This window comes from Drosophila willistoni, assembly GCF_018902025.1.
Source record: "Drosophila willistoni isolate 14030-0811.24 chromosome 2R unlocalized genomic scaffold, UCI_dwil_1.1 Seg167, whole genome shotgun sequence".
NCBI lineage: Eukaryota > Metazoa > Arthropoda > Insecta > Diptera > Drosophilidae > Drosophila > Drosophila willistoni.
The window spans coordinates 4,848,412-4,873,945 of NW_025814050.1; the positions used below are offsets into that span (position 1 = coordinate 4,848,412).

The window sequence follows — 25,534 nt, forward strand, 5'->3', positions numbered from 1 at the left end:
CTTGAACGAAATCGTGTTAAACAACTACACAGCGATGGTGAAGACCATCACATCTTTAGTTAAACAACAGAGCTGACTGGAAGTCAATAATACTATGCCCCATTGAAAAGCATTTCCTGGCATTTTCCACACTTGAACTAAATAAATAAATGTGGCTGGGAAACTAGTGTGGCATTTTGGTACAAAAGTCTGGCATTTGGTTTGAGATTGCCCAAGTCTCAGATTTGTCTCTTGAATAAATTGCCAGGACTTTGATGGCGGCTATCAAAATTTGGTAAGTATAGAGAATATAATTGAAATTAAAATAAGTAAGCATTATTTAAAAATTTGTAGATACGTCAGCGTTTCCGGCATAAAGCAGTTTAATCGTTACTTTTGATAAGAAAACGAGAAAGAACTTTCCAAATATTTTTGTGGTTTATAAGATTTTTCTATATTTTGAAAAATTTCTCACCTATCTTAATCAGATTTTTCTATATTCCTAAACGAACATGGCTTCATAGACTAGGCTTTTCAAGCTGATCAAGTTTATATTTTGTTTGTCGTCACCTTCTCTGCATTTTAAACATCTGACTAATTTGAAATACTCTTTACAAAAGTACAAGTCTATGAAAATCGAAACCTTAGATAAATTTTCTATTCAATTGAAATTTGATGAGCCTAATGAATGATTTGAACTTACAAATAATATAAGTGCATAGATACATATTGTACATTTGCATTACTTCTGTTTTGTTACATCTTAAGTTAAGTGGAGTTCAGAGTTAACACTTTAAGGATGAACATTAATTCAAACTTAGTTGCTAGAATCATAAATTCTAATGGACCTTAGATATTAGTCTTTCGGTAGTTATTGTTCATAAGGCGACAGATTAGTCATATTCACAAGGGCTATGATAGTGCGAAAAATATAGTGATAGTCCTCGATAAACTTAACTTCTATAGTTAACAAAAATTAAAAGAAATTGCATATTAAAAAGGTCAATAACTGCAAAGCTAAATTGATTGAAAATAACTTTTTCGTTAGGAATTTTTGTTCAAAGAGAGTCCCAATTTTCGAGATTGGATTACCAAGTTGCTTTTAATACTATTTAATGGAATTATTTTAGTCCAATTTCTGATTCGCTTTAAAAGAAAATGAGAATGATCGTAAAAGTTGTAACATAGACATGCAACAGTCTCGGGTTGTTCTGTTAAATGAGGGGCAAGATTGTGTGCAGACATTGCGCATGCGTTTTGGCCACATACGTAAGCAGGAGGTCCGCAATTCTTATCAATGACAGTGACGTAGGTTTTGTACAGACACAACAGTTCCCATCGTTGGGTGTAAGGGTAGGGGGATTGCGTCTGCAAACTCGAAATCGAGGCCAGTACATTAAAAACTGTTGCACCGCAGCATTGGGACGTCAGTTCATTCAGAACAGTCGTAGTGCGCGAACAGCCAGCCAAGCCAACGAGCCATTGAGGAGTTGAGTTCTAAAAAGGAGTCAAAGTGGCCGTCCCACCACCATAACCACCAACACCCACCAAAAACTAAGGAAAACAAAACCATCATCGAAAACATCTCCATAACACCTTTTTGGTTGGCTTATTTTTGACTGAAAAATGCAATTGTCCATTGTAATGGTAGTTGGCCTGATAGCCCTAATTGGCCAGAAGGTCAGGGCAGTGCCAACATCTGTGTTGGCCCAAAATTCGGAACTCTTGACAAATGCCAACAATAAGCTACAGGAGCAACAGCAACAGCAACAACAGCAGCAGCAGCAGGAACAACAGCCGGCAGCAGGTGAGTGTTAAAGTTCAATTTTTTGTTTGAAAATGTGTCGGCGGAGCTCCGCCTTCTTTCGCTGGCTGGAGGCAAAGCACGTACATACATAGTTAATGTTAAAGGTCATTGAAAAATTTCATGTTTGAAAAATGGACAAGGCATTGCCGAACAATGTAAACGATTGTGTGTGTGTGTGTGTGTGTGTGTGTGTGTGTGTGTGTGTGTGTGTGTGTGTGTGTGTGTGTGTGAGTGTTGGCATATTAACCAAGAGTAAACGCCTACGCTTATTTAAGCTTAGCTTTTGCTAAGGGTCTGTCTGCTGGCATCCGCTTGGCTGCTTGGCTGATTCCATCTTGTGCTCTGTGTTCCTCATTTTCGTTTAGTTTTTCCCATTTCCCGCTTAACGTTTGACAGGAAATTGCGTAGGTGTTTTTAGCCCCGACGCAGCTGTCGCTTCACTTTTCTCTCTCTACCTCTCTACCTCTCTCTGTTTTTCACAAAATTTCCATTCTGCGTTCTGGCTTAGTGTATCATTACTATCACATGTACATAAATACATACACGTTTACATGCATATATGGCTCTGTGTGTGTGTGTGTGTGTGTGAGGTACGTAGAAGAAAATCGCGTAGGCGTCTGGCATACAACATGGCGGACGACAGCCAGCCTCTTTGAGTGTGCACTTCTCTATGTGTGTGTGTGTGTGTGTGTGTGTGTGTACGTGAGCGCGATTTCATTTCTATTTTTAGACTTTGAGTTCAGCAAAAGTTTGGTTCTTCTTTTTTATCGGTCCTGCTGCTGTCGCCCATCTCATCGCCCACTCCTCGGCTGCTGGTGCCCATCTTAACCGCATCGCCCACATTATAAATTTGTTTCTTTAAGACTTTCTTGCCGCAAGCTGTTAAGCCTTACGCTTACAACTTTATTTCTCTCATCTTAAAGGATGCGCCTGAAAGTATGCACTAAAGATCTAAATAAACCCTACACATGCATACGCACATGTGGTTCCCCTTCTTATTCTTAGAGAGGGCGAGCAATATCTAATAAATCCATCATCATTGTGTAAAGAAACTTGAATCCGTTTTAACCAAACAAAGTTTGGCAACATTTTCTGACAACTTCAAGTCCGAGAATTAAGCAAATATTTCAACCCATTTCCCATTAAATTATCAGCACTTTTAGTTAGTTTCGTTAATAAACATTTATAGTGAAAATCAACTAGAATAAAAAATCTCTTTGATCCTACTTAAACTTAATCTTCCCGCTGTGATCTTTGAGATAGGATTTCCAGTTTCCATATTTTAAGAAAATTTACCTTAAGTAAATTTATCTTTGGCGTATTTATCATATATTCAATGCATATAACTTCAATATGTATGTAATTGTTATATAACTGAATTCAATTAATTATGATATATAATACATTAGTTTCCCATGAAGAATTCAAATCTCATTAAAGCCAGAAGCCTTTGAAAAAGTTTAAATATTAAATATTTATGCCAAAGAATGTGTTTTGGGTGGGGCATGGATTTCTATAGGTACATACACCCACACAGAACCATCATTGAATGGCTATTAAATATTCATGCAATAGCAAGGACTCAATAGCTGTAACCAAAACCAAATTGTGACTCCAAAGTCGACCGCAAAGTTCTATTACTTTGGCCATATAGCCGCCAGGCTAAGGCTTACCCAAGAGCCAAGCGCCAAGGAGACATTTCCATTTTCGTATAATACATTTAACCATATGCTGTTATTATTAAGTTATTTCGTAAGTGCTAGTCCCTGGTCCCTGGTCCAGTAGCACAAAGGCAGCCTCAAGGATGCTTTTGCCGTTGTGTTAATTGTGTTGGTTGTTCTTGCTGTTGCTGTTGTTGGGGCTGTCCTTAAGCAGCAGCTGCTAGTCCATCACTTTGGGGCCAACACCCAATTGCCAGCCACCCTCTATTCCATAATGATGTAGCTAGGTAGATAGGTAGGTAGGTGTGTGTGTGTACGGTAGGTGTGTGTGTGTGTGCGTGTAGTAGGTATATGGTAAAAATTGAAGAGCAAACAACTTGTTGATATTTTTACAGTTCAGTGAATATTTTCATGTTAGCCAAGTGGCAACAACATTCCCTGCTTTTGCAGTGAAAGGACAATGACAATGATGAGGCATACACACATACATACATACACACATACATATGTATGTACGACCACACCGACGTCAGCAGACGTCAGCGCATGTAATTTAGTTTGCCTGTTTTATTTATTTATGTGTATACCCATCGCTCGACGGAAATGGTGAATGGGGGAGGAAGGGGAAAGAGCTGTAGCAGGGTGGTATATTTTAGATGTTGTTGTCGGCAGAAAATATGAAAAACAGTGCAGGACTAAATTATGGCTGGGGGAAAAACTGTGTGGACTGTGTCTCCGCCTAAGGATTCTTGGAATCGTTTAACAAGGCAAACACAAACATATGCTTGAGTTTCTGGAAAATGCTGCTGCTTATGCCTCAAGGGAGCTACTAAAATTGGGTTAAGTGGCGATTATAAATAGTGAGCAGGACCAATGGAATGTTGAAAAAATATGTAAACGTACGTTTTTACAATTTTCCATTAGGATTAATTGAAAATAGGATAATAAAACAGTCAAGAATATTGAGCAAAACAAAATCTGTCCGAATAGAAAGTTCTCAATCATTTTCAACAGTTTCTTAGAAAAATGTAATTAATTAGTTGTGTAGTAATTTCTACTATACGTACACAGGTGGACGATAAAGTACCTGGTTTAATAGGTTTATAGATTCTGGTAAATGAAACATAATTCCATTTGATTTTCGCAATAGTTTGAGTGGCCAAGAGTGGAGCAAAGGCAAATGTGGATAATAGTACGATAAAAGACTCAAAAACTTTCCAATTTAAGAAGATTTGCTATGTCTCATATTATTAAATAAAAGTATCCCTTGGCCAAATTGAGAAAGAAGTAAGATACAGTGGTGGTCACGAATTTATGACGATGTTTTTATACCATACACCCATAGGGTGAAATGGTATATTAAAGTCGCCAAAATGTATGTAACAGGCAGAAGGAAGCATCTCCGACCCCATAAAGTATATATATTCTTGATCAGGATCAACAACCGAGTCGATCTAGCCATGTCCGTCTGTCCGTCCGTCCGTCTGTCCGTATGAACACCTAGATCTCGGAGACTATAAGAGCTAGAGCCACCAAATTTTTTATGTAGACTCGTGTAGTATGTAGAGTGATCAAGTTTATTTCAAATTTTTGCCACGCCCCTTTCCGCCCCCGCAATTTAAAAAAAGTGTTTATCTCAAAAACTATTCTAGCTAGAGACACCATATTTGGTATGTATATTCGCTTAGTAAATGCACACATTTTGTATGTATAAAAATTTTGCCACACCCTTTTCCGCCCCCGTAATTTGAAAAACTTGATTATCTCCCGTATTTTTTTACCTCATGCAATCAAATTTGGCACACTTAAATTTAATACTAATATCTATCAAAATACCAAATTTGATCAAAATCGGATAAAAAACAGTCGAGTTATGCATATAAACGTTTTTCCATAAGGCCGGAGTTGGCCGTTGGCTGGTGGGGGCGCTAGGGTGCTCGTATGATTGAGTGAGCGAGATACTAAGATATGCTTGTAAGAAGCATGTGAAAATGCTTGAAATATTTGCTTTACTGGTGTATGGTATACCAAAGTCGGCGAGACGACTTACTTACTTCATTTTAATTTAGTTATGGTTTTCTCAGCTCCTAAGTAACTTAATAAAATATTTGTATTGATACAATATCTTATTTTCATCCTATTTTAATGAAAATTATGTCATTCCACGGGAAATTCAATTCAAAAGTACTTTAGTATAGTTCTTTAGTATAAATTAGTGTCGTAAAACGTCCTCGACCAAATGACCAAAAAAATCCATACAAAATTCAGGGTTTAAATCGAAAGTTGAGGCTAAATTAAAAATTCGGTAATTCAGTTAATCTTATTTCTGCTAGGTCTACAACTTTTTCAGAGTTTATAGTTCTTTATGTTATATTAAAGATTTTAGCAAAAAGTCTTAAACATGTGCCCCGCTAAGTTGACCATTTTTACGGTCCATCATTTTAATACAAGAACGAACTAATTGCAGAAATATATTTCATTGGGTTACTTAGAAGCTGAGGAAATCATAACTAAAGACAAAAACAAAAAACGTCATAAATTCGTGTCCACCACTGTATGTCAGGCAGAAACCTTTTCAAACCAAATACATCAATGTGGTTGTCTTTTAAACTAATCTCTTAAACTATTCTAAACAAATGGATTATAAAGTAAAGCTATTAACTGTAAAAACTATTCCAATTCCAAAGTATGTTTTATGGTTGAACTTTAACTGCATTGTTGCAATAAATTTAAAGTCAGTTATTGATATAGCATGAATAACTAAAATTCCTTTCAATTTGAAGTGCTCCAAAATTAATTTTCTTTATTACTTCTCTTGGGTGTTGGCCCCATAAAAATGGCAACAAAAACAAAACAAAATTTGAATGTGCAAAGTTAATAACATCCATAATGATTGTCAATTATATAGTATAGGTCATAATCGATTCCGTCTTATCTACGCTTAGTTCCCGATTCCCCCCATAAAGCATTCCGCTATCGAGGGGTGCTAAGTAGATAAGCGTGTTGTTATCAGTATAGTAAAAAATCCCCATCATACTTTATTATATATACCCACACACATACGACACACACAACATTGATTTGACAAACATTTCTTTGGCATTTTATGAAAACCTTGGAAATTTGGTATCTGGTTGGTTTAAGTCACGTCAGCGACTTGGTTCACTTGGTGGACATGTGAATCTCTCATGGTTTTTCTCAGCCAGATGCGTGTTAGTGTTAGGAATAGTTAATTGATCTCGGGTTAGCAGTTGTGACGGAGCAGATGGAGAGAAGAGTTTGATTAACAGTTGATCCAGTTTTAATTAGCAGGCTCAGCGTTGCGTGAATTGAAGGAACAGAAAATATGATTAGGTCGACTGTTAGGGGTTTCTGCTAATATCACAAACTACCATATTCTATGGTCATAATATACAAACAAGACTTTGACAGCGCCAATTCCAATTAGCGGTTGTGGCAAATGGGAAAAAATATGTATTCGAGTGTATAAAACAATTATGGAACTTGGCGCCCGTGTTGGCCTGTGGCGGCTAATTGCTTTTGGCAACGCGGTGGGGGGGTAAAATTGAATTTATTGAATCAACTTCAATGTCGAGTCTAAATGGAAATGGAAATTGCAGGCAGGCTATAGAAAATTTCAATTTCATTTTCCCTCCCTCTCTCTCTCTCTCTCTCTCTCTGTCCCCCATAGTGAAACGGTCACCAGAGGATGTCAATGTGGCGGCCACTGTGGCACCTGCCGACAAAAAGTCAAGTCCGGAAATTGTTCCAGCTTCCTTTAGTAATGCTCCGGCCGCAAGAAGCCCGACGAATACCCAAGAACAAAGAGCGGGCATCTATGCTCTCCCTTCCAATGATGAGATTTTGGCTGCTGTGGCCGCTGCAGCTGCCCAGAGCAGTCAACTGCAGCAGAATGATCCGACAGCCCTAGAGGAGGCAGCCAGTTCCACTTTGCATAAGCGAGGCATTAACTACGAGTACAATCCCTATATGCCAGCCGCTTCCAATGATTACGACGTGCCCAGCGGCATGTGGGCAGATGAATATGAACCGTCGGCATCCGGAGCAGCTACAGCTCCAGTCTCGGTGCCAGTTCCTATTGGCTACTCGGACCGCGATCTTCAGGAATTGGACGAATATGCCCCAGAGCGGCGATGTAAGTAACTAATTACTTAACAACTCTTTTGGGTACATCACATTATCCTCCACTTTAGTGAGCAGCTCCAGTGCCCGGAACAAGGCATATGATAACCTGCAGAATCTGCTCAATGCTGAAGCCTACTTGGAGAGCATTCCCCTGTCTGTGCCCCTCACCTACGCCAATCGCAACTACAATCTAGATGAGCGCAACAAACGAGGCATCTACTACAACATGGAAAACGGCCTGGCCAACGAGAATATTAACTTGAACAAATATCGCCGATACGGAGATATGCGGTAAGTGTTCAAAATAAAAAATTTAATTATTTTCAGAGATTATTAAATGAAAGCCACTTTCAAATATTTAAAAAAAAAAAGCTGATTAAAGATTGTTTCAAGTGCAGGAACTTCCAAATTTAAGAATGAAGAAAACTTTTGGGAATTTTCGCCGTCTCAGTAGATTTCGATTGATTAACAAAAGAATACAATTTAGATATAATTGAAGTTATGGAATCTATTCCTAGTATATTAAAGGAACAAAGTTATCCTTAGTGATATTTCGATTTGGTTGTCTTTGAGGGGTAATAAAAAGAAGTTTTGTGATGTAACCAACAATTAGATTAAATGAATAACCGATTCAAAATCAATCCCAATGGATATAACATTATGTGGTTTTCTTATATGCACTCCTCACTCGTTTTTCAGGTCCCTATTCAGTTCGATTGTAAACAGCACAAAGTTCACGAAAGTTTACAAGAATATTTAAGGGAAATTGTGTCACCAAAATCTAGTTTCTCAACAATCATTAAAACAGAGTTTAATTAGATATATGTATATTATGGGTTAAAAATACTTTGTATAACCTAAATAGCATAGTTTCATATGGTCGAAGGGTCTCAGTTTAGTAATTTACCTTTTTAATATATTGCACTAGTTGCACCAAAAGTAAACCTTCGAATTGAAACGCGAAACGCAACATTTTTCTTAAGCACAGTTTTCGAGGTATTCGCAAAAAGCTAGTTTTTAGACATCTGATCCAATTATTCCTAAATATCTCGTGAATCGTATTGCACAGCCACTTATATGGCACGAATCAAATCATGAATCATGATTGGACACTTTTTAAAGACCTCCAAATGTCAGTATCTCTTCTAACAGTAAACAAAAAATATCGTAAGTTCAAATATTTGTTTAGATTGTTTGTAAAATACGTTGCTAATTCTTAATTTTCATGATTGACCTTGCGACAAGTTTAGTCAAGTAGTAGTGCAAAAATGTCAATGTAGCCAGTTAAGATATCTAGTCAGGGACCAATTCAGAGGTCTGGTGGAAGGACGAACCATTCCCAAACTTCAAACTTCAAGAAACAAGAAGAAACTGTAACCTGAAACTGAAAAAGATTATAGTTTCTTCTTTATAATGGATCATTGATATTGTTCATTGCTATAAGTTCAATGTGAATTGAATCCTTCATTGAATTGAGATTAGATCTTCAAGGAAATCTTTGCCTGATCTTTAAACCATTTACCTATAACTAAAAGAGCATATTGATTGATTGACTTTTAAGGAACGATGAGTATAGAATGTGTACAAAGAATTCCACGAAAGGCAAACCTAAATTTCTCTCATCTAAAACAGATTAACTGAGTTTTAGTAGTTGAGTTTTAGGGCATGTAAAAAGAGAAGATGTAGAAAATTAACAATTGTGTAGATCCTAGTTAGGGTTAAAAGAGGTGTATGTTCCTAGTGACTTCATTAAAACTTTGCAGAACATAAGTGTGATATATTATTAATGTCCCCATTTTGATTATTATTTCAGCCTAAAACGGGACACCACCAAACTCAATCCCGCCGATATGTTGGCATTGGTGGCTCTGGTCGAGGCTGGTGAACGTGCTCGTAAGGAAAGCGATGTGGAGAGTGCACCTGTATCTGCCCCCCTGATGAATAACGAAGATGTTGAATATTTGCCACCTGGCAGTTGGCTAGAGAGTCCTGTCTCCGTTCAAGCGCAGCCCTCTCTGGTGGACTACTATGGCATGCCAGTGGAGCCCCAACTAATGAAATACGATTATATGCCCCGGCAACACAAATATGGATCGATCAATGGCCGTAAGTAGAGGAATTGGAAATACTTTGATACAGATAAACAGATTCAATGTGATGTCTTCCTTTAGGTTTCGGATCGTCTAAGCGCTTTATGGTGGCCAAGAAGAAGCGTTCTGTTAGCCAGAGTCAGTTCATGAACGAACCTGTGGCCGAACGTGGACCCAGCTATAAGGGCGAAAAGTATTTCTAAATATGTTCCAATATCTTTGTTTTAATGATGCAATTGTTGAAATCAAAGGCAGACAGAATTATAGTGAGAGAGAGACAGAGCAAGTCAAATATGAACGTCAAAAATCTTGTGCAATTTTTGTGTAGAATTTCAATTTTAAAAACAGCAAAGAAAAACAATTAAATTATTGTTATACATATATATTACTACCTACGAAATATTGTATGTCAAAAATGAAAGCATAATCAAATCAATGTTTTTGAAACACTGACACAGGGTTTTACGATTTTGTCCAATGGATTCTTACATAGCCGAAACCAAAACCAAAACATAACCTTACCTAACCTAACCTAACCTAATCTAACCTAACTTATCGATGTCTATGTATGGCAACTAAGTGTACAATTAAACTACAGTATCTATATAGATATATATACTTATCAAACTAGAGGCTTCCGAGGTAGTACAAAAGAAAGAAAGTGAAAGCAAATTACAGAGAAGAATGAACAATCGATAAATACAATTACAACCGAGCTCCCAGATTATATCTGCTGATTTGCTTTAATATTTAAATCTATAAATATCATAATATATATATATATATGTGCATATATTTTCTATGAGACGCCATCAACCTCGATCTTACACTGTGCTACAAACTGTATTTCCTTCCTTCAAAAACCAGAACATACGATCGCCGACTTGAGGACAAGATGTCGATAAAAAACAAATGTATGACAATGATGTCTATTTTAAATATTATGTATATCCGCAACCTAAATATAAATTAAAACCATATAAATAATATACATACATACATATACATATATATATATAGATATACACACATAATCCTATTTGTCAAAACGATTAAGTGGCTCAGTGCATAAATATTTTAAATATTTAAATGCCCAAAAGGAAAACGGAAAGGAGGCGACATATAAATTTATTTGATGAAACAAAATTGTCTGACTGTTTTTTGCAACAAAAATCCAAACAAAAAACTTAATATATATATATATACAAACATATATGTAAAGACATTATATATATATAACTAAATACACTCAAATAATTATTAAAGAAAATCATTTTCTCTCTTACGCAATTTGTTCAGACATTTTGCTATTAATTTTTCACTATTTAAGTTGATTTATGTGAGCTTAATTTAAATAGATTAATTTACAACAAAAACTTAACTGATTTATAACTAAATAAAATATATTTTTGGTTTGAAAATTTACTTTGGAAAATCACAAGACAAGGCCAACAAAGTGGGACATTTTTTACCCTTCTCCCATTAGAAGCACAATGAACTCTTCTCTCTTTTCATCAATGGTGATAGAATTTTTGAATATCTTGTAATAGACATGGCCATAGATGGGTAGCAATTGATCAAATTCTATTACCATGGCGAATCATGTGTCACCAATCACCAAGCAATGTCGCAGTTCTCTTGTCTGTTGTCAACGTCAATCCAATCCAAAAAACAACAGCAACCTAGAACTCTGAAAAATTGGAAGGCAATTCAATGAAGGCCAATTAACAACTAAGAGAATTAATATCATATACATATATGTTTGTATGTGGTAAAGAATTCTTTCCTATTAAAGTGTGTGCAAAAATTGAATAAAAACCAATTAAATAACTATAAAGAAAAACGCACACGCGTGGTCTAAACAAAAATTGAGACAGTTTCATCATTCAGTTATCGTGGCGACTATATACGATATAAAAGATTTAACCTTTTGTTTAAGTATTGCTTCAGTTCCTCTTGCCACCCTCCCCTCGTCATCACCCACTGATGTGAGTGATGGCAAACAAAACCTAACCAGGTAAATATGTACAATGTCGCATTGTTGGAGCATGGCGAGATAAAACTAATAGGAATAGGAATACCAGGAAGTGCCATATGTAGGTATACTTTGTTTAAATCATTCATTAAATACCCTAGAAATAGTCGCAAAGTAGAATGTTTAGCAAAATATTAAGTAGATGAATTCAGAAGAACCTTCTCCTTTCCTACCAATTTTTTGGGATTTATTTGGATTCATTTCTGTATGTTCTGAATCAAAGTAACAAAAAGTTTTGTTTTAAACAAAACATAAACATGGAAATGAAAGTATAGCTATCCCAAGTCTAGACAATGTTTTGATTAGCTTGTTTTGAAATTGAAGAACGTAAACAATATGTAGAAATTGGAAAGGTCTGCGATTTCTGTTGGATGTGCATATTCAAAGTAGTGTCCTTTAATGTAGAAAAATCATTAGGGTTCCTTTGACAATTAAATACTATTTAATAAACTGTAAAGATTACTAAGAGGAATAAGTCGTAATCTATACCGAAGGGTTTTCAAAATTTCATATTTTAAATTAAAGTTACAAAAAAAGGACTTATATATTTCGTTAGTTTCTGACTTCTGTCAGATATTTTCCAAGGACGAAATCAGCTGCAACTTATTTTGTGGTTTCTGGTCTGCCACTTTTCGTTTCATTTCGTGCCATAAGTGGCCAATAGGGTTTAAGTCGGACGAATTTCCCGGCCAAGTCAAGCGAGAAATTCCTATGTCCTTAAACACTTCTGTTAACTAAAAATAACCAAAAATTTTTAAATTATTTTTTTTTTAGTAATTTCGTGTTTGGAAAAGGTCAAATAAAAACAATACTTGCACATTTGGCTCGGTGGCATGTTGCAGAGTCGACTTGGAAATATGCTTACTAATTCTACTACAAATGCTCTTCTATTGCCGGTACCAAAAACTCGTATGTTATATATGTAGGTAGCCATGTCCGTCCGGCTCGGGACTATTTTATAGCTCTCATTAAAACGTTTAAGTCATTTCATTAAAATTGGATGACTATATTATGTAGTAGGAAGGAGCGGTCGAATAATAATTTCGATAGGCAGATAATTATATTAATATCCAAACAGAATTATCTATAGTTCTATAATATATATTATGGAAAAATTAGCATACGATATGCTAATTAAATTTGTAGTACAATATTTATCGGAAATTCGACTTTTAAGAGTAACAGGCTTAGAAAAGTCTTAACCAACTTGACTATTGTAGACTTAAGTAGAATATTGATTCTCACGGAGAGATGAACTCATAACGTAGTCATGTCCGTCCGTCTGGATTAACGCAAACTCCACCTTGAGCGTAATTTTACATGTGAAAAGATTGTTTATTAGGTACCTAATAATCTTACTAATACAAAAGTCTATAATTCTATAATATACCTTTATAAATGACAAATTTGCATACGATATGCTAATTAAACTTGTAGTACAATCTTTGGCGGAAATTCGGCATTTGAGACAGACAGACTTACAAAACTCTTAACCAATTTGACTAAAATATATTTTAAAGTGACATGTACAAATAATATATTTTGAGCTTTTGCTGTTACATGAAACGTATATACCCCATTTGGCCATATGGACGCAAGCGATAAAAGTAGAATAAATAAATATAAAAAGATATACTCGTAGCGGCAAACAGGCAGAACAAAAAGGGGGCATTAATTTGTATTGTATATTTGTTTGTATATATAGAGAGAGTAAGTTTTGCACAGGCCACTGCAAAAGGCACTAGAGCTTAAAGCCGGTCAAATTGAGAATATATACATATATATGTATTTGCATTCCCCTTTTACATTTTTCACTACGAACACATCGACCGAAACTCATCCAAAAGGGCAACTCAAATCTTGAATGAAGAAGATCCCATTGAATATTCTTTGCTAAAGTTGATCATATACGCTCCACACGATGTCACACCTTTTGTCATGAGACTTATATTTTCCATTTCAGGCAGATCATAGTACGTTAGTTTTACCTATTAGTGCTTAATTAATAAATAATACAATGGATTACTGAAGTGTGTATAAACATCTTCAAACTGATTGAAAATTCATTTGAGAGAGATAAAACAATAGTAACTTGACTGAGACAGTTGATGGCTTCGATAGACCTATTCGGCTTATTTCGGTTACCATATTTATACTAATTTTATGCACGCGTTTTGAATGTTTAATAATCCACAAAATATACAAACTTATGTACATACAGATGAAGGTATAACCACATATTTGGATATTGGCAGGAATGTTGTGTAAGGCGTCGTAATCACAAATTTGTCTATTATATGCACATAGAAAGTGAATGAATATAATACGTACCATGACTAGCAATGAGGAAATATTAAATACATATGAATACCTACTTACTGTTTCAATATGGTTTGATCTTGAAAATGGGAATTCAAGTTAGTTGGATTGAGCTGATAACCCTATTTTAATAAGATCTTTAAGAAGTTTTACTAAAAATATACGTTTAATTTAAATAAAAGTTAGAAACACTGTTTTTGTTTAATTTAATCGCAGTTTTAAGTTTATTTTAATTTAATTTCAATTTGATGCATAAAGTTTTTAAACTTTACATCGTTTTTTGTCAAGCTAGCTATACAATGGCAACAAGTTTATTTTCTAGGCACAACTCGGAAATTTCCATAGTATCCTGGATCTTGATAATGAAGTAAACGCTCAGGAAGACGGACATACATATACTATATGTATATGTAGGTCAATTGACTCTGCTGTTGATGCTGATGGCTGATGCTGATAAAGATCATTACAACAAAATGCGGACTAATTTTTTGTTTTATTGGCACGACAAAAATTTAGTTTTATTTTGTTTTGTCTGCCTAGACTCTAGACATAATTTTCATCAATAATGTTCCAATTCGATTGGTCTTATTGGTTTTCAAACAGTTGGTGTCTATTACTTGATTACAAACCATAAAAACACGAAAAGGCACCGAGATCTTGAAATTGGAGCTTCCAATCTTATATTCAAAACTACTTGTTGTCTTTCTTTCGTTCGAGTTCAAGAATCAAAATTTTATGTTCGCACATACAAGAAATTGATTGGGTTAATTAAAGTAAATTATAATATTAAAGAAAACTAACTTTATTTAAAATCTTTGATCATTAAATATTGCCATATCCTAAAGTCTGTTTCTGTGTCTCAATATTAAGGATTTTTACAAAAATATTAAACTCTTAATACTCGGTTCCAAATTGTTTTTGTGTCTTTTATAGATACTAGCTAAAAGTCTTCATGGAAACGAAATGTCAATGTCTGTCAAGTTTATCCTGAGGATCCGTTGCCGACTGAATTATTTATACACTTAGCTGTTAGAGTCTTAAAGTTAAAACAGATCTGGATGGGTCTCTAAGATAGCCCGGGCGGCTAAGTTATTTTTATGATTTCGGTTAAAAGGAAAAAGGGCAAGATTTGGCAGTTCCATGAAGCATTTATAGTAAACCCGTTAAAAGGATATGAAAATATAAAATTTAAACTGATTTGAAATGAAAACTTAAACTTTATTTACAACACTTTTGCTTTTCATCATTCCTATCATGAATTTCATTAGTTCAATAATAATTGGAAGTCCAACCAAGAACACATCTATTTAGCCAAGACATAAACCAGTTTTGAGGCTCACAGTGTGGCAAAAGAGGCCAAACTATGACTGCAACTGCAATTAAAAATCATTTTAAATCGTCCAAAACATTTCATAACAAACAAATACTTGTGACCTTAGTAAACAATATTTATATAAATATTAATTACCTATTTTAAAATATTTTAGTGTTTGCTTTTTCATGTGAAACTTAAGTAGTTTTCATTTACATAACATTACCAAATTTGTGGTAAATTCAATCAGAATTAGACAACTATATATATTTATAAGTAGATTCCATAGAAACGATTTGTCCAAAAAAAGTTGCTTTATTAGAAATAGTTTAGATAATAAATTTTAACATTTTGGATTTAAATCTTATAACTCCTATTAGAACAATGGACGAATGAGCTTTTAATAAATCTTTGATGTGTAAATTTCGTTTCGATAATTGTAATAGCCGACCCAATGTGCGACGCAATAAAATGAAATTTGTATGAAATATTTTGTGACGTCACGAGCTGAAACGAACCGAAGCCAAAACGAAGAGTTTGCCTTTTCACAAGATACAAACACAAATAAAATCATATCTACGCGACGGCCGACAGGCACGCCGGGTCCCCTGGCCATGTCATGAGAACCAGATCCCAAAAATGAGACCAAATACACAAACACACACACATACACACGCTCGCATACAAACACACGCATACGCACACGCACAACAAAATGGCTTTGAAAGAGTCCCCAAAAAACAAAATGTAAACCAAGAGCATTCCAGCGGGTGGGTTCAGTTGGTCCGCAACCGTCTCAGGCAACGCACGTGTCGCAGTCTCAAAATTCGATTGGAATATTTGGATTTGGGGATTCTCGGTTAAACGCGCGCGCGGTGTTTAAATAACTAAAACAACTGTTTAATAAAAAAACGAATAAGAAGCAGGCAAACTAGATTCTTCTTCTGTTTGCATAAAGAATTCTCGGTTTAGTTCTAACCCAGCAGCTGCAGCTTCAATATGCCAGAGGAAGTGCCCGCAAAGGGCAGTGTATTAGGCAGTAAGTGTATCTGGTTGGTGGGAAGTGGTGGGAAAAATTTCACAAATGCATTCGGTCTGTGCATCAGCGGAGGAATGCGAGTGCAACAAGTGTCTGAATGTGATTCACTTTCTGATGAAAGTTTCCTCCTCCGCCCATAGACAATGAGGAAATGTTTTGGAAAACCATAATTTGACCTTAAAACCGGCCGAAAGGTCGTACATATCCGTGAACCGAAGACTCTGTACCTATATAAATAACCATATATGTATGTGTGTTTGTGTGTGTGTGTGTGTATGCTTAAGTGTTTTTGTGTGTGAGTGTATCCTTCTTATTGGAGTTTTTGCGTCTTTTTATAGAACTACGCCTTCTTCCCTGGGCTAATAAAATTTTTTGTTCTTGTTATCCCAAAAAAATGTCTGTCAACATTTAAAAATTCCTCCAGTTGAATATTTTGAGCAAGGTCATTTAGAAGTCAACAATATAAACAATAAGTTTATACAATTTTTATGTGTTTTATTTTCTTTTTTGCAAAAAAGACATCACGTTGCCACATTTCATCTTTGCCATATTATACCTAGGCCAACAAATTTTAACTTATTCAAAAAAACTTGCTGATTTCATAAGTAGCTTGGCATAAACTAACAATATTTATGAGACATTCTAGTATTTTTATATTCCCAGAACATATATATTTAAATTTCAAAGTTTCTTGAATTTTTATCAATGAGTAAGTTATTTTTGCAACTCAGATAATGTATAATGTATTCAGCGTAATCAAGTATATATACATTTGCATTCTGATAATCAGAGACTTATGTAGCTGAATCGACAACCCATGAATTGTAACTTATTTAAGGACCCACCCTTTCCCCCTCCGTGCCTTTGGCCCAGATCTACAAAGAGCATTCTTGAATATAATACCATCTTGTTTACTAAAATCACAGCATAGAATCTAACAAATTACATATAAGGCTTCTTGGTATGTAATTACTTCAACTGATTGATTCCGTGAAGCATATGAATAGGATAATCAGCATATGGGCATTTCCGCGGTGGTTTTGCACGCCTTCGAAAGTAAAATAAAATTTTAAATGTTAAATAAATTACACGAAATTCAATTTTTAATTTTACATATGTATATATATATAGCATTTTGAGAGAACTATCAACAATTGAGGACCTCTGATTCTTATCTTTTGAGATGAAAGCCACAAAAGAGCAGTTAGTTCAAATATTGAATCTCTGCAAATCGTGTGAGAATTTTGGACTTTCAATATTTTCTGCATTAATTAGATTGGCAAATTGGCCATGTTCTTTTTTTAAAAAGGCTCAAAAAGATGTTCCAGTGCAATCACAATGACTAAAATTAGTCATTGCATTAGTATTTAGGCAAAAAATACAAGCAAAAACAATAAAGAGATGTCTATGAGATGCAAATAACTTATTTAAACAACGAATTTAGGTAGGAAAACCCTACTGAACTTACCTTCACTCTACTTCTACCCAAAAATATTATATTTTTACACTTTTAGTTAATATACATATATTAAAAAAACAGCAAGATTTTGGGTTTTTTGTGTGGGATCCCGTGGTTGACCTTTTTGCAGAATTTCCCATATGCAAACAAAAAGTCATGGAAAGGGATATACAAGATTCTGCGGACTTGTAAAACTTTCCTTTAAAACCTCTTGGTCCTCAAGTTTTTCGACTAAGACGATCGTAGATAAAATTCACTAAAATTCGTTTTCAGTTCAGTTTAATCGCTTAGATTTCTTTCACAAGGCATATTCAAAATATTTAGACACATCTGAGGTAGAACTTGTTATAGAAAAGGTTCTCATTTCATTAAGTTACTTGTGCATATCAATTGTATATGTCTGATGAGAGACTTTGGAATTCGCAGGCAAGTGCGAAAGTAAAATAAACGATTATTATTATTCTTTCTTTTCACATGGGCACAATCAATAAACATTGAGGTACTATTCCAGAAGCAGCATTTGAAAACAGTTATTAAGATTTCAAATCTTTTGTCGACACGTTTGAAATGAATTTATGAGGGCGCAAACACTAATCAAAGAAGCCCAAAAAAACACATGAAAAAATAACCCAGATAAGCAGCTCCCACTCGAATCGATTGATATACATAATTGTAAATATTGAGGCAGACTGATGGAATCATAACAATTAGCCGATATAAATTCATTTGTTACCCGCTAATGTTGGACAGGCATGAAATAGAAATGGAAATGAAAATTGAAAACAAACCCCCATAAATTATGTGATTTGTGTGTTTGTGTCTGCCGGGGAGTGGTCATAATTGGGTTTGATTACACCTGAAGAGAAAATGTTGAGGCGCGTGGAAGACATTCAACACTGACCCATCCCAAATTTTGATACAACTAAATTATTTGTTATTTTCACCCACAGAACTCGTGCCAGCCCGCTATGTTCTGGCCCTGCTTGGATCCATTGGCATGGCCATTGTGTATGGCCTGAAGGTGAACCTCAGTGTTGCCATGGTGGCCATGGTGAATCACACGGCAATTAAGGCAGCTAATGTCGACCTAGGACACGGACACTTGCAGTTGAATGTATCAGCATTGGCGCCCACCCAAGACTTGCCGGAGGAGTGTTCGCCACCGGGCGAACCCACAAATAAGACGTCTGTCGTTGAGGACGGACCCTTCAATTGGAGTGAACCCCTGCAGGGCACCCTGTTGAGTTGCTATTTCTGGGGGTATCTGGTCTCCCAGATTCCTCTGGCCCATGTGGCTGAGAACTTCTCAGCTAAATGGGTGATGTTGTTCTCCGTCGCCATTAACGTCGTTTGTACCCTGCTAACGCCTGTCTTCACGAAACTTCACTACGGGGGTCTTATTCTGATGCGAGTGCTGGAGGGTGTGGGAGGTGGAGCTTCGTTCCCGGCCATGCATGTCATGATTGCGTCGTGGGCTCCTCCAACCGAACGAATGGTCATGTCGACCATTATCTATGTGGGCACTTCTGCTGGAACCGCCCTGTCCATTCTTCTAGCTGGTCTCCTGTCCGCCGAGTGGGGTTGGGAATCGGTATTCTATGTCATGGGTGCCCTCAGTTGCATTTGGATGCTGTTGTGGGTGATTCTTGTACAGGATAATCCCAATAAGCAGCGGTTTATCAGTCCCGAGGAGCGTCAAATGATCACCAGTTCTTTGGGCACTGAGGAAAAGACGGAACATCATCCCGCTGTACCGTGGGGCAAGGTCTTCACATCGGTTCCCTTCTGGGCCATTCTGATTGCTCATACATGCAGCAACTTTGGTTGGTACATGTTCCTCATCGAGATTCCTTTCTACATGAAGCAAGTCCTCAAGTTCAATGTGGCGAGCAATGCGGCACTCAGTGCTCTGCCATATTTCCCGATGATCATTTTCAGTATTTGTCTTGGCAAGCTCCTGGACACACTACAAGCCAAGGGTGAGTTATTCCTCCACAGATTTAGTGTGAACCAATAAATTTGACCAATTTTTCATTCTGCAGGAAAAATCTCGACAACGTTTGCTCGCAAAACGGCCACCTCCATATGCACTATCATTCCGGGCATCTGTCTGCTGGTTCTCTGCTACATCGGTTGCCGGCACTATGAAGCCGTCACCGTGATGTCTGTGGGTATTGTTGCCATGGGCGCCATGTTCTCAGGCTTCCTCTCGAATCACATCGACATTGCACCCAATTTCGCTGGAACTCTGGTGGCTTTAACGAACACAGCAGCCACCTTGCCCGGCATTGTGGTGCCTCTCTTTGTTGGCTTTGTTACCCATGGAAATGTAAGACCACTCCCATGGCATCATAAGTGATTCCACCTAATTTGTTCCCTCTTTGTTCGTTTTGTAGCAAAACATTGGAGCTTGGCGCATCATTTTCGGTGTCACCATTGTTCTCTTCGCTCTGGAGTTCCTGGTCTTTGTTTTCTTGGGTTCTGGTAGCGAACAGTCCTGGAATAAGGCCGGCGTCCAAAAGGATCCCGAGGCTAAGGACGAGAAAACTCCACTGAAGGAAACTGTGCCCGTTGCCAAGCCTTAACTACAGGATCCGTCGTCGCCGCTACTACCAAAAGCGTAATCGTAATCTCGTTTCCCATGATCAATTTTGCAATCTGCAACTCAAGATGACTTTTGAACAGAGCATGCACCGACTAACGGCCAACTTGACGGTCGTACCACCGGACTGTAAATACTTAACTACCAATTACCAATTATATAGTTTTTAGTTTCGCTATAACACTAAGTACGAGTATCTCTGTACCTCCAAGACAACTCAAGCCCGCCTAATGTACTTAACACCCTAGATTTCAAAAGTTATCTACAAATAAAGCGATGTCGTAGTATTCAATGGCAATGATTTTCAAAATAATTGATTTTAGGTCTACATGCGTACATCGAATTCCAATTGAAAAGTAAATATGTTTTTTATATCAAGGTCCATGATCCAACTCATAAATATTGCGATTAAACAATCTGTGACTAATTTATCTATTTGGATACATAGATACATTTGTATGTATGTTCGTACTATTGTGGCTATAAATATGTCTGATTACTCCATGTCTATCTGAATGAGTTGGTTGGTTCATGATAAGGAAACCTATCGGAAGTCCAATTTGACAATAAATTGTCAATATCATGAACAAGTAACATTTTTATGGGTAAGTAATATCAACTATAAGTATCTACTTACATAAATAAGGAGTTTTAAAATTCAAAAGCCAAACTGTTGTTGAATTATCGAATGGAAAATTAAATAAATTCTATAGCGTTATTAATTTTTAACATATTACTTAATATTCCTTTGTGTAACGTGAAAAACGTTTTGCATAATAAAATCGAATGTTCGTGATAAAACGGACAACATTTTTAGGATGGAGCAATACGGCGCAAGTAGCTATTCTGTGTGTGGACAGACGGACATGGCTACATGAACCCGTCTCGTCGGGCTGATTTACAATATATATACTTTACATAGTCGGAGATACTTCCTTGATGCGTTGAACACCTTTGACCAAGGGTATAATAATTTGGCTTCCATATGCCCACCTAGGTTTAACCTAACAGTGTTCAAGCTTAACCACTAAAATAAACACAGTTCAAACTAAGCGCCAAAAAACAACAGACTGGCAACGCTACAATCCATAAAAATAGCGTCTGCCAACACTCGCATTTTAGCCGATTTTTCCAGTTTTTCTCATGTTCGAGTTGGCATCCATTGCTCGATTTTCGCTCGATGTTGGATTCGAATTTTGTATGAAGAAACTCCCAGGGGAATAGGGGAAGGTTCGACATTTTGAAGCATTAGTGCTAACTTATTAGTAATATTATTATAGAAAAATTTCGTTGTAACGAAGAATTTCTGAGTCCATACAACGAAAATATTTTTGTTTCATTATATGATTAATATCCAATGTATCCACCATTACCTTTCTCGTCCAGTTGGGAATACTCTTAATCAACGCTTGCCAGGACTCTATCGCAATCCTTATTCAGTTCTCGGCACCCTTTTCAGTTGCTGCCTGATACTATAGCTAGAGCAAGTTATTGATGAGATTCAGATCAGGAGACTGATTGGGCCAAGCGAAAACAACTTCAAAATTCGTTAAAAGCGACCCTTTGAAATCCTTGAGAGCCATTAGGTGCAAATTTAATCATCTTAATCAATGTCACAAATGTCTAAATTTCGGCCACATCAAATACGGCTGCCATAAAATAGCTCGATGTGCTAGTTGTGGAAATTTTTGAAGAACCCAATTCACTCAAAACCTGTTCTCTCTGCAATGAGAACCAATCGGGTCACTACAGAGAATGCTCCGTTTATCAAAAGATCCCCAATTTCAAACCCTATCGCTGTTCAAGGAAACACCCAAACTGAAACCCCCTTCAGCAGACCAGGTATGACATATGCCCAGGCGACGAGAGGCATACCACCTAGGGAAACGCCCAGCAGTCCGAGCAACTGGTGGGAAACTGTGCTTCATACAGCAGAAGCAAATCCAACAAATGCAGTGATGCATCCATTCTGTTTAGATCAGACATCCGACATACTCCCTTGCCACCATCTTCTTGCCGGGAAGTGCAGCTAGCAAGCATTGCTGTGAAATTCAAAATAGGCTCAAACCAATTTGGCACCATCTATCTTCCCCCTAACACAAACATTTCCCAACAGGATCTTGGGGGTATATTTGATGAGACATCACCAAAAACTTCAGTTGGAAGTAATTGGAGTGCCAGACACTTTTTTGGGGTGATTCACAAAAAACGTATATTATAACCAATCGATGGTGCATCTCTATTAATACCACCAAGTCAATCCAAACCACATTTGCCCTCAGAAGTTCAACCTGCGCTGCAATAACATTCGACAATGAAACGATTGCGACTGCCAGCAATGCCACATATTTAGGCGTTACGATAGACAGAAGATTAAATTGGAAAAAACATGTTCAAAAAACAATAAACAAATGTACCAGAAAACTCAAAATGCTGGACTGGAGAAAACTCGACCTGGGCCTACCCACGATAACTAATAGGCCATGGAGACCGTCCTGAAGCTCATCCGAATCCCTTTGCTAGCAACTTGGCCGTCAACAACTCTAGGCGTAGGCTAAAGCGTCTGCATATAAAAATATATAAACGCTAATCGCAAAATTCAAATTGGATCATCCAGAAAGAATATCCTAATAGATTGATAGAAAGAATAGAATCGAGCCAAAAATGCTTTTAAAAATTATTTTTATGAAAGATACGGAAAACAATAAAATAGCAAAGCACAGCGGAAAGTAAAAACATCAAACAGTTTCGGTAAAATTAAGTTAAAATACAAAATAAAATAAATTTAAAAGTTAAACATAAATTCGAAAAACAAAAAAGTATCCTGGAAAATGCTCGAATTCAATTTTTTGTTAAATATAAATTTCAAATATAAAAATATATGAACACTATTCGTAAAATTTAAATTGGATCATCCAGATAGAAAACCTTAATAGAATGAAGATTATTATTTTCCTTCTCCCTGGAATCCCTATTCATTAAGTTTGAAATTAATGTAAAGCACAATGAATTCAAAATGCTTGTTATAATATTTTTTAATTAATATTTGAAAATTCGATGCTTTAAATTTGTTTGTAATTTTTTCATACTCAATTTATTTGGATCAAATAATAGACTGATAAAAAACATGTATCTCAAGTTTAGAAAATATATATATGAGTATTTAAACAAAAAACGATATTATAGTATTGAATAACTGCATCGAATGGCTCGACTATCGATAGTTTGCCAGCTCTAGTACTTATACAATTTTGAGTCAATGCCTACTTAATAAATAAATAAATAAATGTAAAAAGTCAATGTCAGGAGCAGGATAGATTTTTAGTCTCATTTCAATCGAAATTCAGGCCAATACGGATCGTTTTGTGATTTCCGAAATTTTTTGAAGTTTTATTAATAACAACTTTTTCTTTAAATATCATTATTTTTCCTCTCATTTGTTATAATGGCAGAGACTTGAGTGGATTTATCTTCACTATCAAATGCAGACCATGGATCCCATGAAGCGTGAAACGGTAGCAAAGCAGCTGCATGAAGTCTTGAAAACCTCCACCCAGTCTGGTGTCATACAGAAGAAGAATGAATATTACTGCGCCAGCACCCATGTGGAAGATGTCCAGAGGATCCTGATGGATGAAAGTAAATGGTTCACTCCCACTACCCAAGACGATGATTAAAAATTGGCTATTCAAATTGTAAAGACAGCAGATCTGTTAATAAATATAGTTCAACAAGTTCAACTGTATGAAGTATTGAAAACCTCCACCAAGTCTGGTGTCATACAGAAAAAGAATGAATATTACTGCGCCAGCACCCATGTGGAAGATGTCCAAAGGATCCTGATCGATGATAGTAAATGGTTCACTCCCACTACCCAAGACGATGATTAAAAATTGGCTATTCAAATTGTAAAGACAGCAGATCTGTTAATAAATATAGTTCAACTGTATGAAGTATTGAAAACCTCCACCCAGTCTGGTGTCATACAGAAGAAGAATGAATATTACTGCGCCAGCACCCATGTGGAAGATGTCCAAAGGATCCTGATGGATGAAAGTAAATGGTTCACTCCCACTACCCAAGGCGATGATTAAAAATTGGCTATTCAAATTGTAAAGACAGCAGATCTGTTAATAAATATAGTTCAACTGTATGAAGTATTGAAAACCTCCACCCAGTCTGGTGTCATACAGAAGAAGAATGAATATTACTGCGCCAGCACCCATGTGGAAGATGTCCAAAGGATCCTGATGGATGAAAGTAAATGGTTCACTCCCACTACCCAAGACGATGGTTAGAAATTGGCTATCCAAATTGTAAAGAAAGCAGAAAAAAATAGTAAAAAAAAACCTTCGCCGAATGCTGACACACTATTGTTATCAAAAAAATGATACTTAGACCTCGCGGTACCCAATTCGAATTTAGTGGTAGAATTAGAGTCAGAAGAAATTAATGATGAAACATTGACTTTATTAACTGGACGCCATGCTTTGTTGCAGGTTTGCGCATTGAACAAACTTAGAACAAGAACAAATCAAATGATCACTTTGAAGAACGGTTCCCCGTTTCCAAAAGCCATCTTGACAGCTTTTTATTTTGTAGTTAAAGAAATTTTTTCAGAATAAGTAAATCTGAAATGTACATACATATATAGAAAGGCTTGATGCAGTTTAAGGAAGCGAATCAGCCACATAAAACAGTTTAAAGATGTTTCTTTAAGTGGCGATTTAAAAAGAAAAAAAATTTAATTTAATTGAAGTTTCCATTAGACGGATATAACCACAATATTTTATACGAAAAATAAAGGACAAAGTACAAAATAAGAAGTTATCCCGGCGGAGGCAAGCAAGTAATGAATTACTTTAAAGTCTTGGTGTAGTATTTATTCGAGCTGGCGACACTATTGATGGCACTATCGATATATCGAATATTTACCTTCCAGCGATAGTCTATCGATTTTTTTACTATCGATAGCAAGAGCATTTTTCATAGTTACCCTTCACGGTAAATTTCAGTGTTGAAAAGTAAAAAAATCGGCTACAGCTAGATTCAGTGTTAGCAAATGCTATTTTTTATATGGCGCGT

General features: G+C 36.2%; 2 protein-coding genes across 2 annotated transcripts; both read left to right on the top strand.

Annotated features, from left to right (window-relative positions):
* The first annotated feature begins 1,407 nt into the window (after positions 1 to 1,407).
* LOC6644364 lies at positions 1,408 to 11,104 on the top strand. The gene is made up of 5 exons (XM_002066753.4): positions 1,408 to 1,786; positions 7,139 to 7,603; positions 7,662 to 7,884; positions 9,407 to 9,699; positions 9,765 to 11,104. Exons 1-5 carry the CDS (start codon positions 1,606 to 1,608, stop codon positions 9,884 to 9,886), a joined length of 1,284 nt encoding a protein of 427 aa, XP_002066789.1. The 5' UTR covers positions 1,408 to 1,605; the 3' UTR covers positions 9,887 to 11,104.
* A 5,012-nt stretch (positions 11,105 to 16,116) lies between these two features.
* LOC6644365 (sialin) lies at positions 16,117 to 20,741 on the top strand. The gene is made up of 4 exons (XM_002066754.4): positions 16,117 to 16,388; positions 18,798 to 19,826; positions 19,890 to 20,176; positions 20,244 to 20,741. Exons 1-4 carry the CDS (start codon positions 16,349 to 16,351, stop codon positions 20,430 to 20,432), a joined length of 1,545 nt encoding a protein of 514 aa, XP_002066790.1. The 5' UTR covers positions 16,117 to 16,348; the 3' UTR covers positions 20,433 to 20,741.
* The last annotated feature ends 4,793 nt before the right edge of the window (positions 20,742 to 25,534 follow it).

Excerpts from the sequence above, each read along its gene's own strand:
- LOC6644364 (XM_002066753.4), top strand. The coding sequence starts at position 1,606 with ATGCAATTGTCCATTGTAATGGTAGTTGGCCTGATAGCCCTAATTGGC. Across the intron at positions 1,787-7,138 it reads GGAACAACAGCCGGCAGCAG|TGAAACGGTCACCAGAGGAT; the intron begins GTGAGTGTTAAA and ends TGTCCCCCATAG. Across the intron at positions 7,885-9,406 it reads CGCCGATACGGAGATATGCG|CCTAAAACGGGACACCACCA; the intron begins GTAAGTGTTCAA and ends TTATTATTTCAG.
- LOC6644365 (XM_002066754.4), top strand. The coding sequence starts at position 16,349 with ATGCCAGAGGAAGTGCCCGCAAAGGGCAGTGTATTAGGCA. Across the intron at positions 16,389-18,797 it reads AAAGGGCAGTGTATTAGGCA|AACTCGTGCCAGCCCGCTAT; the intron begins GTAAGTGTATCT and ends TTTCACCCACAG. Across the intron at positions 20,177-20,243 it reads GCTTTGTTACCCATGGAAAT|CAAAACATTGGAGCTTGGCG; the intron begins GTAAGACCACTC and ends TTCGTTTTGTAG.